General features: G+C 46.3%; 1 protein-coding gene across 2 annotated transcripts in view; it reads right to left on the reverse strand.

The window, feature by feature from the left end:
• Nucleotides 1–571: 571 nt before the first annotated feature.
• supt5h (SPT5 homolog, DSIF elongation factor subunit) overlaps nt 572–17,741 on the reverse strand; it is a 95,033-nt gene continuing 77,863 nt past the window's right edge. For both annotated transcript variants that reach the window (XM_070867935.1, XM_070867934.1), the window contains 6 exons: nt 17,089–17,194; nt 16,743–16,901; nt 13,295–13,463; nt 10,138–10,341; nt 6,204–6,299; nt 572–3,341 (listed from right to left, as the gene is read on the reverse strand). In XM_070867935.1, coding sequence (XP_070724036.1) covers nt 3,150–3,341; nt 6,204–6,299; nt 10,138–10,341; nt 13,295–13,463; nt 16,743–16,901; nt 17,089–17,194 — 926 coding nt within the window. In that variant the 3' untranslated portion in view covers nt 572–3,149. The remainder of the gene's footprint in view (nt 3,342–6,203; nt 6,300–10,137; nt 10,342–13,294; nt 13,464–16,742; nt 16,902–17,088; nt 17,195–17,741) is intronic.

The raw sequence follows: 17,741 nt of genomic DNA on the forward strand, positions 1-17,741 counted from the left end.
CATCTGCCATGCATTTGCCCACTCACCTAACCTATCCAAGTCACTCTGCAGCCTAATAGCATCCTCCTCGCAGCTCACACTGCCACCCAACTTAGTATCATCCGCAAATTTGGAGATACTGCATTTAATCCCCTCGTCTAAATGACCTGTAACCACTAAAATACCTTACCACCAGGGGTGCACTTGCAAGAGACAGGTATATAAGGACAGGTCTCAGGCAAGTGCAGAGCTGTGAAATAAAGGTGCAGGTCCAGAGAGTGACCTTGACTTCACTACATGCCTCGTGTGAATCTGTACTGAGGGGACAGGACTTTACACTAATATATTACCCTCAACCCCGTGAACTTTTATCTTGTGCAGCAACCTTTTATGTGGCACCTCCATGTTTTAATAATTCGCCAGCACACTACGTCTAGACCCATCCTGGAAGACAGACCATTTTTGAGTGCAGTACCAGAGGGCTACCAGTGCAGAGAACTGTACCCAAATGAGAATGAATGGTTTTGAAAAGGAAGAGTGAGGGGACATCTGAACGAACGAGCGACATCTTGCACACAAGTACAACACACTATTTAAGATCTGCAAGTCTTTTTATTGACTCCAATCAGAACAAAAAAATGGGTTTACAAGCTCAAATATTGGCCATACAGTGGTATTTCCAAACCACAGAAATACACTTTACATGAGGAGACATTTAGCAAACAAGTTAGCAGAAACAGATCCTAGCAGTGGTCATTGTAAACCAACGATGTCCTCAACACTTTCTCTTCGTTGAATAGACTGAGCATTTGCAGATTGTCCAGTTTCACAAGTTTGTTTTAAACTAACACACCAGCCCAAGTAGTAAAACATCAGCCCCAATTTCTAAAATTATTTTTGGTATTTTTAAAACCATATATTTATAGTCTACGTAATAAAATTCGGTTGAAGTGTCTCCTCTGATACTTTGGACAACTTTTACAAGTGATTTGCTCCCATGATGCTAACTGGTTAATTGACATTGGGTTTGAGCCCGACACAGCGGATGCTTCCGAGTGCTGATGTGGGGATTGAACTTGCAAATGTACATGTACTTATGAATTTGCGATCCAGAAACCTTAATCACACAGTTGATTTGAGAAATCTCAAATAGATTCAGTGCTTTCGAGAACAAGTCACTCAGATTCTCTTTTTTTGGGTGACTGTCGACATTTCATTAGGTTGCATCAAAATTTTAAATCTGCCCATACTTTTTCCAATCTGAGGGCAAGACTCCAATATTTTCTTCCATGCCACGTATGGCTGCAACCCCCCCACCCAGTGTCGGCAACACGTCGTACAGCTCCGGAGATGCACGAGCAGCTCAGCAGTAACCTCCTGGCAGCGGAGAATCTGGCTCAGGGAGGTGGTGTGGTCAAGATCAAGCATCCAGAACCAGATCATCACGCTCCACGGGCAATGCTGGTACTTCGACATGCCGTTGCATTTTAACTTTTACTTAAACACTGAATCCCTCGGATGAATGATAGGTAAACAGCACACTTCAAAGGACATGTTTAGACCACAGCACACGTCAAGGTCATGTTTAGACCACAGACATTTCTACTGCATTGCTGGATGAGCAACAAAACTAACATACACCAAGAGTCTGGTAACCCAATCGTACAATGGTTAGAGCACTCTCACAACCAGCATTCATCATAGCGGCATAAGCTTCTGCAGGGTTCCATGAATAGGCAACCTCAAGATGGGGCGGGGGGGGGGGGGGGGGCGGGGGAGAGGAGGGACGACTGACACAGATGGCCATGCCAGCTCAGAGGCTGTGCTGGTGTCCAACACAAGAAAGACAACTACAATCAGGTCCTCAGCCTCCGAGCTGAAGGAGGATATACGATCAAGAGCGTCCATGGGGTGCAGGCACTCGCTGCCCACCATTCAGAGAGGAAAACATCGTACAGCTATACATCTCGTAAGAAAAAAATCTTCTTCGTATCTTTTCCATTGTGTGTGTGGCCGCAGGGGCCAGAGTGAAACTTCTGTCACCTGCAAATTCTGCAGTCGCCTCAGAAACAAATCATCTCGACTTTCTAAATATTTGTGCAAACAAACGTCCAGTGTATCAGACGCAGAGCAATACAACCAATGCTTTCAGATCACGTACCCTGGCCACACTGTACTCCATTCGCTCTCAGCCTGCTGCATATCTCCAGCAAATCTCAGAGAATTACAAAGAGCGTGAAACAGCACACACCGGCCAAACTACGGAGAAAACAATTCTTCCCCTTCGATTTCTGAGAGACTGAAAAGCAGAGGATTCGAACCGAACTCTTGGTTTTGAGTTAGTTTAAATCTGATTCTCATTGGATAGATTATTCTGTGCCTTGCAGTGCTTAAATATACTCTGGGGCAGCCCTTGGCTTAAACTTTGAAACTGGACATCCTGACTGAAACAGAATGCAATCATTAGGGATCTGGAAGGAGGAACAGGGCACCTAGGACTACGAGGAATAAACTAGTCTTATTCCCAATGCTGCTCCAAACCCCTTGTAACTTGGAAATGAAATATCCTGTACTAAGTTAATTTTCAAAGCATCCTGCAAATACTTTCAAAACGAGCGCCAACGTAAAAAGCTTTCAATAATAGAAATTTACACAATGTAAGTTTTTTGAATTCGCTTGTTAAAAAATAGTTGCAGTAATTTTTTGTCAACTTATTATTCCTTCATGTGACTTCTTACACCTGTACACGTGCTCCTAATTGTTACAAAAATAGCCTTCAGTATCTTCCCGAAGGAGCACCATTCGATTGCTACAAAAAGTGTCTACTTTCACTCTCGGCCTCACACGCACGGACTCAGTTACCTGTTCACGCACAAATAGATCTGAGTCGGTGTTGCGTAAAGAAACAAAAATGTACTATTTACCCATTTCACATCTCAAACAGGGTTTCTTTTAAAAAAGAAAAGGAACAGCCAGGTTTGCATTTCGATGTCAAATTCATTTACATTCATCCATTTGCTCAAACAACTGGTTGCTGCTGTTTTCAGTCTTTTGTATGAACCACTGCTAATATCTGGCTACAATAAGCAAGACATTATCAAAGCAAAAACACAAGGGGGAGAGGGAAACCTAAAATCCTGAACACAAAAACTTCACAGAAGAGAGTTTTATTATTTCCGACTATATACATCTTTGCCAGATGATGCTGTGCTCGACGTTCCCTCTTCACTGAGGATCCCGAGAAACCTCAGGTTGAGAATCTTCAGCTGGTCATCCAGTTCCATACGGACAATTCCGTCCTCGCCGTCAATACTGAGTAGCATGCCCGTGGCTTCCCGATCTTCACCCAGAATCACCTTCACCTACGGGTGTAAAAATGCAAACACGTGAGCTGCCAAGCAAGCTCTCCTTTCTGAAAAGTTGCTTTTTTTTAAAATCCTGCCGCGTGACACGCAGACTGCCCCAGCTCAGAGACCTGATCTACAGCATCTCGAAATCTATGAGGAGCTGCTGGGAGAGGGAGTCAAGAATACACTCCCCTCATGTGGACACTGTTCGGCTCAGTGACTTACTGCAAGGTTCCATTAAGATTCTGAATTACTTTATTCATAAATTAATAAAGTACACTGTTATACATTAATTCTCCTCTCTAACTTCCTTTGTGGAACGCCCAACACTTGCAACTATGCTCTTTGAAAAAGGAATGCAGGGAGTTTTCAGTGTCCTGGCTAATATTCCTCTTTAAACAAATGTCACCAACAGATTGGCTGATCATTCATAAGAACATAAGAAATAGGAGCAGGAGTAGGCCATACGCCCCCTCGAGCCTGCTCCGCCATTTAATACGATCATTGTCTCGGGTCCACTTCCCCACCCACTCCTCATAACCCCTTATCCCCTTAGCGGTTAAGAAACTTACTATCTGTCTTAAATTTATTCAATGGCTTCCACAGCTCTCTGAGGCAGCAAATTAATTTGCTATTTGTGGGACCTTGCTGTGTTAATATTTGGCTGCAGTGTCAGTGTACATAAAACATTAAGAATATTCCGTTAGTCATAAAGCACTTTGGGGCATCCTGAGGATGTAAAAAGTGCTATTTGAATGCAAGTTCTTTTAGACTCCTTTTTTGAAATTATCCTTTTGGGCAAAGGGTTTTCCTGTAACTACAGAGTTAATAAATGAACAAAGAAAAAGCTTTATGGGATCATACTGGGATACAAGGCAAGATTCTAGTTCCAATTTTACTGCTGCAATTCCACATACAGCAAAGTACACGTACAGTCTGCACTGTGATGCAACGCAAACGCGCAATCCACTCATTACCGCAGGTCGGACCAAGACAAAGCAGGCCTCGCCAATCAAGCTCATGTTCTCAATGACTCAGTCGCTCGCGACTATCACCAACAGATTGTCTCTTCATTCATTTGTTATTTGACACTTCACTCCCGGTCAAGCAACACCTCGATTTTACAATTCTTATCCTGGTTTTCAAATCCCTCCATGGCCCCCCCCCCCCCAAATGACCTCTGTGCTCCTCCAATTCTGGCCTCTTGAGCATCGCTGATTTTAATCGCTCAACCATCGGTGGCCGTGCCTTCAGCTGCCTGGGCCCCAAGCTCTGGAATTCCCTCCCTAAACCTCTCCATCTCTCTACCCGCCTTTAAGACGCTCCTTAAAACCTACCTCTTTGACCAAGGGCTTTTAGTAACCAGCCCTAATATCTTGTGGCTCAGTGCCAAACTGTGTCTGATAGCGCTCCTGTGAATTTGTTATTGTTAACCCTCACTCTGCTTTGCACAAAAGTGTTGTCGTTTCAAGAAGACGGGAGTGTTTTAAACCCTTTGCAGGTTACAAAACGAGTATATTGCAGAGCAAAGGAAGGAAGCCATCGTTATGTCGAGCAATAAAAGGTAATGTTTCAAATTTTTAATTGAAGAGTCGGTTGTGAAGGTTTTTTCCTGCTCATTCGGAGGTTAAGAAGTCTGCCTTACATCAGCTGCCCCCCCAACCCATTAAACAACACATACATATCCTGCTGATGCAGCACACGCCAAACAAACAGTTCTTTAAAAAAAAAAGGCTGACTCCAGGATTAGACAGCAGCAAAGTTCTCTTTGTGCCACGCAGTGCCCTGGAACTCCCATGCAGCCAGCTCACCAGCTTTTAAATGGGCAAACCGCACATGCAGGGTATTTTGAATGGGCCGCACATGCCCCCCAAAATTAACGGGAACATTGGACAGCAGCATAAACTATTCTCAAATCAGTACGCTTAGGTTAGTGAAGCCAAAAGCCTCTGGAGCAAGTCAGCAAATGGGTTACTTTTACACAGAAGTATCTAATTTTACTTGTTACCAAAGTAAAATATCAGTCTGTCGTGTTCACCCACACTATTGTTTTTTGCACTATTTTTATGAATTTTCTGGTCATCACGTTGAGGAATGTGAGCACTGGGCAGTGGAATACTTCACCATTTCAAACACCCCCAGGTCTGGTGTAATGGGGTTACATGCAGAATAAAGTTCCCTCAATTGTGCTTTAACATCGAGCTTAAAAAGTCTCTCTCATTTCCCACAGCAATCAACCTGTGGCTTCTCAGATTGATTGCCTGTGCTGGTGACATGCACCCACCGGGACAGAGACAGGCTAATCTGATTTCATGTCCAACCCTTACAGAGGCGGCTTTCATCCCCATCGGTCTGAGCTATATTTGAGTACAGCACCAGAGGGGACAGGCCAGTGCCAAAATCCACAGCATCATCCAATGTATCTTCATTAAGAAGGCTCTTCAAAAAAATGTTAAGCACCCATCATTATATAAAAAAAGGAAATTAAAAAATAACTCATAATACCGTATTGCCAATTGAGTATTTTTGTCTGGTATTGCAAATGTATTTTCATCATAGCAAACTTTTATTGGGACGTTGGTTAGTTCTTTGTTGACTAATTGGGATTTGTGTGTTGAGCTGCAGGAGGGGCGAGGTAACGGGGAGAACACACAATGGTATACACTGTGACAGATCAATAGGCATTCCTGCTACATGTCTGGCAGCAGGTGGGCAAGCTTCCGTTAGGCCGCGCGGCGCACAGCAGCCTGGAGATCCCACGCAGGCTTTTCAATGAGAATAACTGCGCACACGTGAAGATTTGAATGGGCCACGCAGCCAGTTAAAGGGCCCACGCACTGGGAAAAAAATTACAGGGAAACATTGGTTGGCTCGTACCTTATCGTTTTTCACGGGGGTGACGGGTTCGAGGTGCTCGCTCGAGATGCTGACCACTTTGTCGGTGTCTGACAGATACACGGAACATAGGCCGCCCTGCAGGGGAGAAAGGAGCAACATTTCTTACTTAAGCAAACACACAACATTAAAAGTTCACATTTCCCCTCACGTGGCATTCAAGTGTTGCCGTTTTCTCGACAAGTTTGCCGACGTCACAGTCAGCGCCGTTCAAGGTCACTCATGGGATCACAGTGCCTCGAGGGATTGGAGAAGGTGCGATAAAATGGCTTTTTTAATATTTCTGCGCTACTCACTGGGGAATGAAGAAATACAAAACTGCTTCTCTCCAACAGGCCCCTCAGATGTACCTACAGCTGACACTGTCAGGTAGAGCCGAGAATGAGGGCAAAAATAAAGAGTTTCAACAGCTAAACGAAAAGGTTATCTCATTCAGTAAATACTTGGTGGAACTGAAGCTGCGGTCAGTTTAGAAATCTCTCCTCACCCCATCGTATAACTAAACAAGGCAGTAAAGATTCCCAATAGTAAGGGGGATTCTGCAGTCCTCTACCTCGGGCCACCTACCATCAAAGGCGCTACTCAGTGCCGAGCTTGCGGCCAACATCTGGCCGTAGGTAACTAGGCCCATACAGCAGTGCCCGGTCTCCAGTCGTCTCGGACCCCCTTGCCACTGGACCAAGACCGTGCTCAGCTAAGCCCGTGTAGCAGCCGGTGTGCAATGGCCACCCCACGTTAAAAGAACTCATGCACAGGCATCTTCCACTCCGTTAACATGAAAGTTTGGGACCTGGAACGTCAGGACCCTCATGGACAACCCCAACAGCGACGGGCCAGATACCTGTCCCACCTGTGACAAGGACTGTGGCTCTCGTATTGGACTGTTCAGCCACCTAAGGACTCATTTTAAGAGTGGAAGCAAGTCTTCCTCGATTCCGAGGGACTGCCTGTGATGATGACGATCTTTTGAGATATAATGCCAAACACATCACTCTGTGCCACTTATTTTAGGCAAGCGCCAAAAGTTGTCCCTGTAAAATCAAAAACATACTTTTCTCACAAGATGACGTGACCCTACGGTGAATATCCTACGTAACCCAAGCATTTATTTTTTTAAATTCATTCATGGGATCGCTGACAAGACTGGCATTTATTGCCCATCCCCAATTGCCCTGGAGAAGATGGTGGTGAGCCACCATTTCAGAGGGCAGTTAAGAGTCCACATTGCTGTGGGTAATTTCCTTCCCGAAAGGACATTAGTGAACCAGATAGTTTTTTTTACCACAATCACCATTCCTGATAACTACCTCTTTTTTTTTTAAAACTCCAGATTTATTTATGGGGAACAAAGAAATGGCAGACCAACTGAACAAATACTTTGGTTCTGTCTTCACGAAGGAAGACACAAATAACCTTCCGGATGTACTAGGGGACGGAGGATCGAGTGAGAAGGAGGAACTGAAGGATATCCTTATTAGGCGGGAAATTGTGTTAAGTAAATTGATGGGATTGAGGGCCGATAAATCCCCGGAGCCTGATAAGTACTCTGGGATGTAGACTAAGTGGCCCTAGAAATAGTGGATGCGTTGGTGATCATTTTCCAAGTTTATCGACTCTGGATCGGTTCCTTTGGACTGGAGGGTAGTTAATGTAACACCACTTTTTAAAAAAGGAGGGAGAGAAAACAGGTAATTATTGACCGGTTAGCCTGACATCAGTAGTGGGGAAAATGTTGGAATCAATCATTAAGGATGAAATAGCAGCGCATTTGGAAAGCAGTGACAGGATCGGTCCCAGTCAGCATGGATTTATGAAAGGGAAATCATGCTTGACAAATCTTCTGGCATTTTTTGAGAATGTAACTAGTAGAGTGGACAAGGGAGAACCAGTGAATATGGTGTATTTGGACTTTCAAAAGGCTTTTGACAAGGTCCCACACAAGAGATTGGTGTGCAAAATCAAAGCACATGGTATTGGGGGTAATGTACAGACATGGATAGAGAACTGGTTGGCAGACAGGAAGCAGAGAGTCGGGATAAACGGGTCCTTTTCAGAATGGCAGGCAGTGACTAGTGGAGTGCTGCAGGGCTCAGTGCTGGGACCACAGCTCTTTACAATATACATTAACGATTTAGATGAAGGAATTGAGTGTAATATCTCCAAGTTTGCAGATGACACTAAACTGGGTGGCGTCTGAGTGGTGAGGAGGATGCTAAGAGGCTGCAGGGTGACTTGGACAGGTTAGGCGAGTGGGCAAATACATGGCGGATGCAGTATAATGTGGATAAATGTGAGCTTATCCACTTTGGGGCAAAAACATGAAGGCAGATTATCTGAATGGCGGCAGATTAGGAAAAGGGGAGGTGCAGTGAGACCTGGGTGTCATGGTTCATCAGTCATTGAAAGATGGTATGCAGGTACAGCAGGCGGTGAAGGCGGCAAATGGTATGTTGGCCTTCATAGCGAGGGTATTTGAGTATAGGAGCAGGGAGGTCTTACTGCAGTTGTACAGGGCCTTGGTGAGGCCTCACCTGGAATATTGTGTTCAGTTTTGGTCTCCTAATCTGAGGAAGGACGTTCTTGCTATTGAGGGAGTGCAGCGAAGGTTCACCAGACTGATTCCAGGGATGGCTGGACTGACATATGAGGAGAGACTGGATCAACTGGGCCTTTATACACTGGAGTTTAGAAGGATGAGAGAGGATCTCATAGAAACATATAAGATTCTGATGGGACTGGACAGGTTAGATGCGGGATGAATGTTCCCAATGTTGGGGAAGTCCAGAACCAGGGGTCACAGTCTTAGGATAAGGGGCAGGCCATTTAGGACTGAGATGAGGAGAAACTTCTTCACTCAGAGTTGTTAACCTGTGGAATTCCCCGCCGCAGAGAGTTGTTGATGCCAGTTCATTGGATATATTCAAGAGGGATCAAGGGGTATGGAGAGAAAGCAGGAAAGGGGTACTGAGAGAATGATCAGCCATGATCTTATTGAACGGTGGTGCAGGCTCGAAGGGCCGAATGGCCTACTCCTGCACTTATTTTCTATGTTTCGATTTAACTGAATTTAAATTCCCCAGCTGCCATGGTGGGATTTGAAGTAATATCACGGGATCATCAGTCCAGGCCTCTGGATTACTGGTCCAGTAACATAACCTGCCATACCCCGCATGGGGATTCAGCATGCGAGTTGACTTTTAAAACCACCTTGGGAGGGTGGGAATTCAGTGCTACCTACATCAGACAGGAAGTGATTTCATCTTACAGCCTATAGGGCTGTTTTAAACCTGCGTGCATACAGCTCTACTGTTTCCAGGATGCTCTCAGGTAATTGCTACATTACATAAAAACATAAGGAATAGGAGCAGGAGTCGGCCATTTGGGCCCCTCGAGCCTGCTCCGCCATTCAATAAGATCATGGCTGATCTGATCTTGGCCTGAACTCCACTTCCCTGCCCGCTCCCCATAACCCTCAACTCCCTTATTGCTCAAAAATCTGTCGATCTCCATCTTAAATATACTCAATGACCCAGCCTCCACAGTGCTCTGGGGCAGAGAATTCCAAAGATTCACCACCCTCAGAGAAGAAATTCCTCATTTCCGTTTTAAATGGGTGACCCCTTATTCTGAAACTATGCCCCCTAGTTCTAGATTTCCCCCGCAAGGGGAAACATCCTTTCTGCATCTACCCTGTCCAGCCCTCTCAGAATCTTAACTTACTTGTAACTGAAGACAACATCTTGCCGAGATTAATGGTAATCAAGAGATTATAAATCCTTTAGGGTGGCTCTTCTCATTTATGATTCCTGATTCACTTTAGAAGCCAAGCTACTGAAACAAATATTTGCTGTTTGTATTTAAAATGCATTTAAATTCTGTCCCAAGACTTCAGTGCAGTGGTGACGACGTCACGTACCGATACGCTGCGGATCACTCCAGATTGCCCGATGATCTGCGCGTCCAGGTAGGTGTCCCGCACTTTAACCATGATGTCTGTCGTTACCCAGTCGTTGGAACCCTGATCAATGTTGGACCCTGGCGTGTGAGGATTGTAGGCACCAGGAGACGGGGCGCCAGGCGTCATTGGACTGTAACCAACGGGGCTTGGGCTTGGGCTTGCCTGAAACACAAAATATGCCATGAGTGGGGCAGCAAGGGAAGAGGAGAACACACAGCATTGTCCATGTACAATCCATTCCCCATCATTTCCCCCCAAAAAAGGGTCACTTTGCTCCTTCAACCAGAAAGGTAGTCAGGGTCACAGAGTGGTCCCCCTCAAAGCAAAACTATCTTTAAAAAACATCCTAAACTAATTGAAACAAGGTTGTGCTGAGGGAGTGCTGCACTGTCAGAGGCGCCATCTTTCTAATGAGACCGTAAACTGAGGATGCAAAATATCCCTCGGCACTATTTGAAGAGGAGCAGAGGAGTTCGTCTAGTGTCTGGCCAACATTTAGCTATCAAGCAACCTCACTGAAGAAATAGATTATCTGGTCATTTACCTGACTGCTGTTTGTGGGACTTGAAGATTTACCACTGTTCCTTCATGGGTCCTCAGTCAAAATTCTGAACTTCCCTATCTCAAAACCGTGGGAGCACCATCAAGAAAACTTTCCTCTGGCAACTAGCAATGGGCAATAATTGGGGCCTTACCCACGTTTATTTTCATTTGTTTCTGGGATGTGGGCGTCGCTGGCAAGGCCGGCATTTATTGCCCATTCCTAATTGCCCCTTGGGAAGGTGGTGGTGAGCCGCCTTTTTGAACCGCTGCAGCCCGTGTGGTGAAGGTGCTCCCACAGTGCTGTTAGGGAGGGAGTTCCAGGATTGTGACCCAGTGACGATGAAGGAACGGCTGATACATTTCCAAGTCAGGATGGTGATTTTGGAGGGGAACTTGAAGGTGATGATATTCCCATGTGCCTACCTTTATCTTTCTAGGTGGACTTGGGAGTTACTGTCAAAGAAACCTTGGCAAGTTGTTGCAGTGCATCTTGTAGATGGTACACACTGCAGCCACGGTGCGCCGGTGGTGGAGGGAGTGGAATGGGTGCTAATCAAGCAGGCTGTTTTGTCCCAGATGGTGTCGAGCTTCTTGCGTGTTGTTGGAGCTGCACTCATCCAGACAAGTGGAGAGTATTCCATCACACTCCTGACTTGTATCATGTAGATGGTGGAAAGGCTTTACGGAGTCAGGTGGTGAGACACTCGACACAGATTACCCAGCCTCTGACCTACTATTGTAGCCACAGTATTTATGTGGTTGGTCCAGTTAAGTTTCTGATCAATGGTGACCCTCAGGATGTTGATGGTGGGGGGATTCGGCGATGATAATGCAACTGGATGTCAGGGGGAGTTGGTTAGACTCTCTCTTGTTGGAGATGGTCATTTCCTGGCACTTGTGTGGCGCAAATATTACTCGCCACTTATCAACCCAAGACTGAATGTTATCGAGATCTTGCTACATGTGGGCACGGACTGCTTCATTATCTGAGGAATTGCAAATTGAACTGAACACTGTGCAATCATGAACAAATATTCCCACTTCTGACCTTATGATGGAGGGAAGGTCATTGATGAAGCAGCTGAAGATGGTTGGGCCTAGGACTCTGCAGTGATATCCTTGGGCGGAGATGATTGACCTCCAACAATCACAACCATCTTCCTTTGTGCTCGGTATGACTCCAGCCAGTGGAGAGTTTTCCCCCTGGTTCTCATTGACTTTAGTTTTACTCGGGCTCCTTGATGTCACACTCGGCCAAATGCTGCCTTGAAGTCAAGGGCAGTCATTCTCACCTCTGGAATTCAGCTCCATTTTTGGACTAAGGCTGTAATGAGGTCTGGAGCCAAGTGATCCTGACGGAATCCAACCTGAGCAGCGGTGTTGGTAAGTGCCGCTTGATAACACTGTTGACGACACCTTCTATCACTTTGCTGATGATTGAGAGTAGATTGATGGGGTGATAATTGGCCTGATTGGACTTGTCCTGCTTTTTGTGGACCAAGCATACCTGGGCAATTTTCCACATTGTCAGATAGACGCCAGTATTGTAGCTGTACTGGAACAGCTTAGCTAGAAGCACGGCTAGTTCTGGAGCGCAAGTCTTTTGCACGACAGCTCGATGCTTTCAGGGCCCATAGCCTTTGCTACATCCAGTGTGCTCAACTGTTTCTTGATATCACAACAAATTGGCTGAAGACTGGCTTCTGTGATGGTGGGGACTGCAGGAGGAGGCTGAGAAGGATCATCCACTTGGCACTTTTGACTGAAGATGGCTGCAACCACTTCAGTCTTGACCTTTGCACTCATGTGCTGAGCTCCGCCATCACTGAGGATCCTCCTCCCATTAGTTGTTTAATTGTCCACCACCGTTCACAACTGGATGTGGTAGGACTGCGGAGCTTTCATCTGATCCGTTGGTTGTGGGATCGCTTAGTTCTGTCTATTGCATGCTGTTTCCACTGCTTGGCAAGCATGTCATCCTGTGTTGCAGCTTTAAACCTTATTTTTAGGTTCGCCCAGTGCTGCCCTGGGCATGCTCTCCTGCACCCCTCATTGAACCAGGGTTGCTCCACTGTTGATGGTAATGGTAGAGTGAGGGATCTGCCAGGCCATGTGGTTACAGATTGTGGTGGTATACAATTCTGCTGCTGCTGGCCCACAGCCAATTGTCCCTGTAATTTTTTGGGGGCCACATGGCCCCTTTAACGGGCTACATGGCCCATTCAAAGTTACACGCTTACGTGGTTATTCAATGTAAAAGCCGGCTCGCCGGATGTGTGGGACCTACGGAGCGCAGCTAAAAGCGAACATTGCATGCAGCGCCTCGCGGGTGTCCAGTTTGAGCTGCTCGATCCGTTCCCATACCCTGTGAACACATTCTTAAAAAGGCACCAGTAGGACTCCATTGCCTCTCCCAAGTAGCCTTTCTTTGTGTGTGAACCCTGACCCAGAGCCACCAAAAACATTACCACATTCCAATTACTGCCAAGTCCAGGATCAGCTAACTGAGCACAGGTAAGGAACGTCTAGCTTGGTCAATGTAAATTCATAAAAGTTCTCCCTCAAGACCTACCTGGTACGCCATGGGTGAAGGTGTGGGGTGGTAGCTGGCAGGTGAGTGAGTATTCTGATAGCCCACAGGACTTGGTGCGACCTGGTGATAGCTCTGTGGGCTTGGGCTGGGCTGGTAAGATCCTTGAGGGGATGGAGCTGCATACGGAGAAAACTGGTCAGTGTTGTACCTGAAAGACAAATGGCAACGGTTAAATGGTGATAGGACCCCATTCGTCACATCTGAGCTACCTTTGCTCTATGCAAATGCAGCTGAACCCATAGCAATTCACTTGAGGTTCCCCCCACCCCAGTATATGTTGATCCAGGACCAAGTGTGGTAGTGCACTCACAGAAGACCTAATGAGCAAGCTTTGGGGTGGGAGAGTATAAGTTTTTTTTTAAAACTTTTTAATTCTGGGAGTGGGGGAGGGAACTCGAGAGTAAAGTGAACGAAGACTCCTTATAATGTTAGAAGGAATTTACAGTTCCAATGCTTACTAAAATGGTCCACCTGTTTACACCCATTTTGCAAGCTGGCTCAATTGAAGGTTGCCTGGAGTGACTTGGGCAATTCCTTTTTTGGGGGGTTTATGAGGAACACACATGTGAAGCAGTGAGATCTTGTGAGTATTTGAACTAGATTGCTCAGTGCAACCTGGTTCTGTGACTGTAACATTGGGTATATTTTCCGCTTTTGGTAAATTTTGTGGGTTCTGTTACTATTCTAATTCACCCTACACATCGTTACAAGGACACCCTCAAAGCCTCCCTGATAAAGTGCAACATCCCCACTGACACCTGGGAGTCCCTGGTCAAAGGCGTGGAGGAAGTGCATCTGGGAGGGCACTGAGCACCTCGAGTCTCATCGCCGAGAGCGTGCAGAAAACAAGCGCAGGCAGCGGAAGGAGCGTGCGGCAAACCAGTCCCACCCACCCCTTCCCTCAACCTCTGTCTGTCCCACCTGTGACAGAGACGGTGGTTCCCGTATTGGACTGTTCAGTCACCCAAGAACTCGTTAAGAGTGGAAGCAAGTCTTCCTCAATTCCGAGGGGCTGTCTATGATTGATTGATTGATGATTGACACATCACACAAAATCTTTTCTGTCAAATCAGACCGCAGCAAGAAAGGAATTCTGACACAGCCGCCGTGACACTTTCTCATATACACTAAAAATAAATCCCAACAGCTGGATAGGTAACTTGAACAATTTAATAAGCAACATAGTAATATGGGGAGTGGGAAGAGAGAGACGAGAAGAGAAAAGGAGACATCAACACTGATGCACACAGCCCAATTAACAGACTACTAATGTGGTTAGTTTACAGAATGAATCCTCCTCTCCCCTAATCATAGAACAGCACAGCAGGAGACTATTCAGCCCATCGAGTCTCCGCGGCTCTTTCAAAGAGCAATCCAGTTAGTCCCACTCTATCCATGAAAGTTTTCTCCTTCAGGTATTTATCCAGTTCCCTTTCGAAGGCTACGACTGAATCTGTAGGCAGCGTATTCCAAATCCGAACGACTCGTTGCGTACAAAACCTTTTCCTCATGTCGCCTCTGGTTCTTTTGCCAATCACCTTAAATCTGTGCCCTCTGGTTATTCACCCTCTCAGCCATTGGAAAAGAGTTTCTCTTTACTTACTCTATCTAAACCCTTCATGATGGCTCTTGAAGCCTTATATTATATTCTTCCAAGGGTACATTTACACTGTTGAGAGACTGCAAGCGTAGCCTGAATTCAGCCTGACCGGACATCGGATCCACGTGGAGGCGCGCCCCCTGGAGGTGGGAGTCTCACTCTGCTTCAGTGTGAGGTTATCCACTTTGGTGGTAAAAACAGAGAGACAGACTATTATCTGAATGGTGACAGATTAGGAAAAGGGAAGGTGCAACGAGACCTGGGTGTCATGGTACATCAGTCATTGAAGGTTAGCATGCAGGTACAGCAGGCGGTTAAGAAAGCAAATGGCATGTTGGCCTTCATAGCGAGGGGATTTGAATACAGGGGCAGGGAGGTGTTGCTACAGTTGTACAGGGCCTTGGTGAGGCCACACCTGGAGTATTGTGTACAGTTTTGGTCTCCTAACTTGAGGAAGGACATTCCTGCTATTGAGGGAGTGTAGCGAAGATTCACCAGACTGATTCCCGGGATGGCGGGACTGACCTATCAAGACTGGATCAACTGGGCTTGTATTCACTGGAGTTCAGAAGAATGAGAGGGGACCTCATAGAAACGTTTAAAATTCTGACGGGTTTAGACAGGTTAGATGCAGGAAGAATGTTCCCAATGTTGGGGAAGTCCAGAACCAGGGGTCACAGTCTGAGGATAAGGGGTAAGCCATTTAGGACCGAGATGAGGAGAAACTTCTTCACCCTGAGAGTGGTGAACCTGTGGAATTCTCTACCACAGAAAGTAGTCGAGGCCAATTCACTAAATATATTCAAAAGGGAGTTAGATGAAGTCCTTACTACTCGGGGGATCAAGGGTTATGGCGAGAAAGCAGGAAGGGGGTACTGAAGTTTCATGTTCAGCCATGAACTCATTGAATGGCGGTGCAGGCTAGAAGGGCTGAATGGCCTGCTCCTGCACCTATTTTCTATGTCTATGTTTCTATGTTTCACACCGGTGTCAGGATGGGCCTTAACTCCATGTTTTCACTACGCAAATTTAGCGTCAATATGAGCAGAAACCACTTTTGTACCAACATTAAACGTGTACTGTGAATGCACATAAAGACAATACATCTCCTAGTATATGATATTTAATTTATTAGTAACTAAGAAATTCAGGAGAATGTGGAACTTGCTACCACGTGAAGTGGTTGAGGTGAATACCGTAGATGCATTTTAGGGGAAAGTAGATAAGTACATGAGGGAGAAAGGGAGAAGGATATACTGTTAGTGTGAGATGAAATAAGGTGGGAGGAGGCTCCTGTGGAGCATAAAGACCGGCAAAGATCCGTAGGGCTGAATGGCCTGTTTCTGTGCTGTAAATTATATGCCAGTGAACAGCAGTTACTAGAAAATTAGTGTCTGCCTCTACATGGTGCAAATTCCACCAATGTCTTCTTCTTAGGCAGTCCCTCGAATCGAAAATGACTTGCTTCCACGCAAAAAAGGGAGGAGTTCGATGAGTTCACAGGTATTTCAACGAAGGACCTAATATTCCAGGTCCCGAACTGCATATTGAAGGGTGGAAGATGCCTGTGCGTGGATTTTTTTAACGTGTGGTGGCCGTTGCACATCAGCCACCACACGGGCTTGACAGAGCTAGGTCTTGGTCCGGGGCAAGGATTAACCAGGACAACTGGAGATCAGGTCTGCTGGTCTCAGCATTCCACCAATGTACCTTCCACCAATGCACCTACAGACACAGCAAAGTACTTCAATGGAAAAAAGGTAATGTCTTTGGCGAATGCATGTCCGATGGTATAATTACCCAACAGAAGAATTTACAAGTACTTACATTGCTGGTGTTCCAGGCGTTTGAGGGTTATATTGGGGGTTAACCTGCGGAGACGGTACATCCGTATAGCCCGGGGTCTGTGGGTTGGGTGTTCCACCGTACGCCTGCGGAGATGGGGTGGGCTCATCATCGTAAGGGAAATCATACTCATCATCATTCCTATCAATCAAAGGGAAGAAAGGTTTTTGTGAGAGGTGGGAGAGGGAAAATAAAATACACTTGCAAAGAACAAAAATGCACAAGGATCTCGCGAAAAAATTAATTATTTAATATATGATTGGTACAGTTTTAACACTAGCCATTGCTGCAAGCCAAACTGTACAGCTCTGGTTTCAGTGCTACTAACCTGGAGGGAGTGTTGGGATTGTTAGGGTCCCAAGCACCGCTCTGTCCTGGCGTCCTGCTCCCATCATGAACTGGCGTCTGGGAACCGTAATGAGGGGTTCGACTTCCTAGAAACATGGAAACAAGTGTGAAACACACTGATCTTCACCGTCATTTCAGTTGCAGGGCAGAATAAGGATGCACTCAACACTTAATTATTTTTAGATTAAATTGCTTTGGAGATTCTGCAAGATGTGGAGCTCCTGCACACTCTCCTTGTTCTCATTCAGCGGCCGGAGGCCCACCCGGAAATCTCCCCACTCGGGACCTGGGGTGGAGCATGCTGCATGGAGCTGTGGCAACTCGCCCCTTTTTGTGCCATTTCATGGATATCCAGGCTGCACGTCATTTCTGCAGCCAGGAGCGCGAGAGCTTTCAACCCCTGTTCCATTAGTTAAGGGGGCTGCTCCTCAACTTCTGGCTTCACTGCAGCCCGATACTCCGAATCCGTGGCCGTTGGTGATGGGGTTCGGGGGGGTGTCGGAGGACCTCCTCGGGGCCGACACAAAGCGGACGTCCACAGGGGCCAGGATGTGTGGGATCCGCATCGAGAGGATCACGCTGACTGTCCTGTCTCTCTTCCGTGGTCTTGGAGGGATTACGCGGGGGTTTACT

The sequence above is a fragment of the Pristiophorus japonicus genome, chromosome 26, assembly GCF_044704955.1.
Source record: "Pristiophorus japonicus isolate sPriJap1 chromosome 26, sPriJap1.hap1, whole genome shotgun sequence".
Lineage (NCBI taxonomy): Eukaryota > Metazoa > Chordata > Chondrichthyes > Pristiophoridae > Pristiophorus > Pristiophorus japonicus.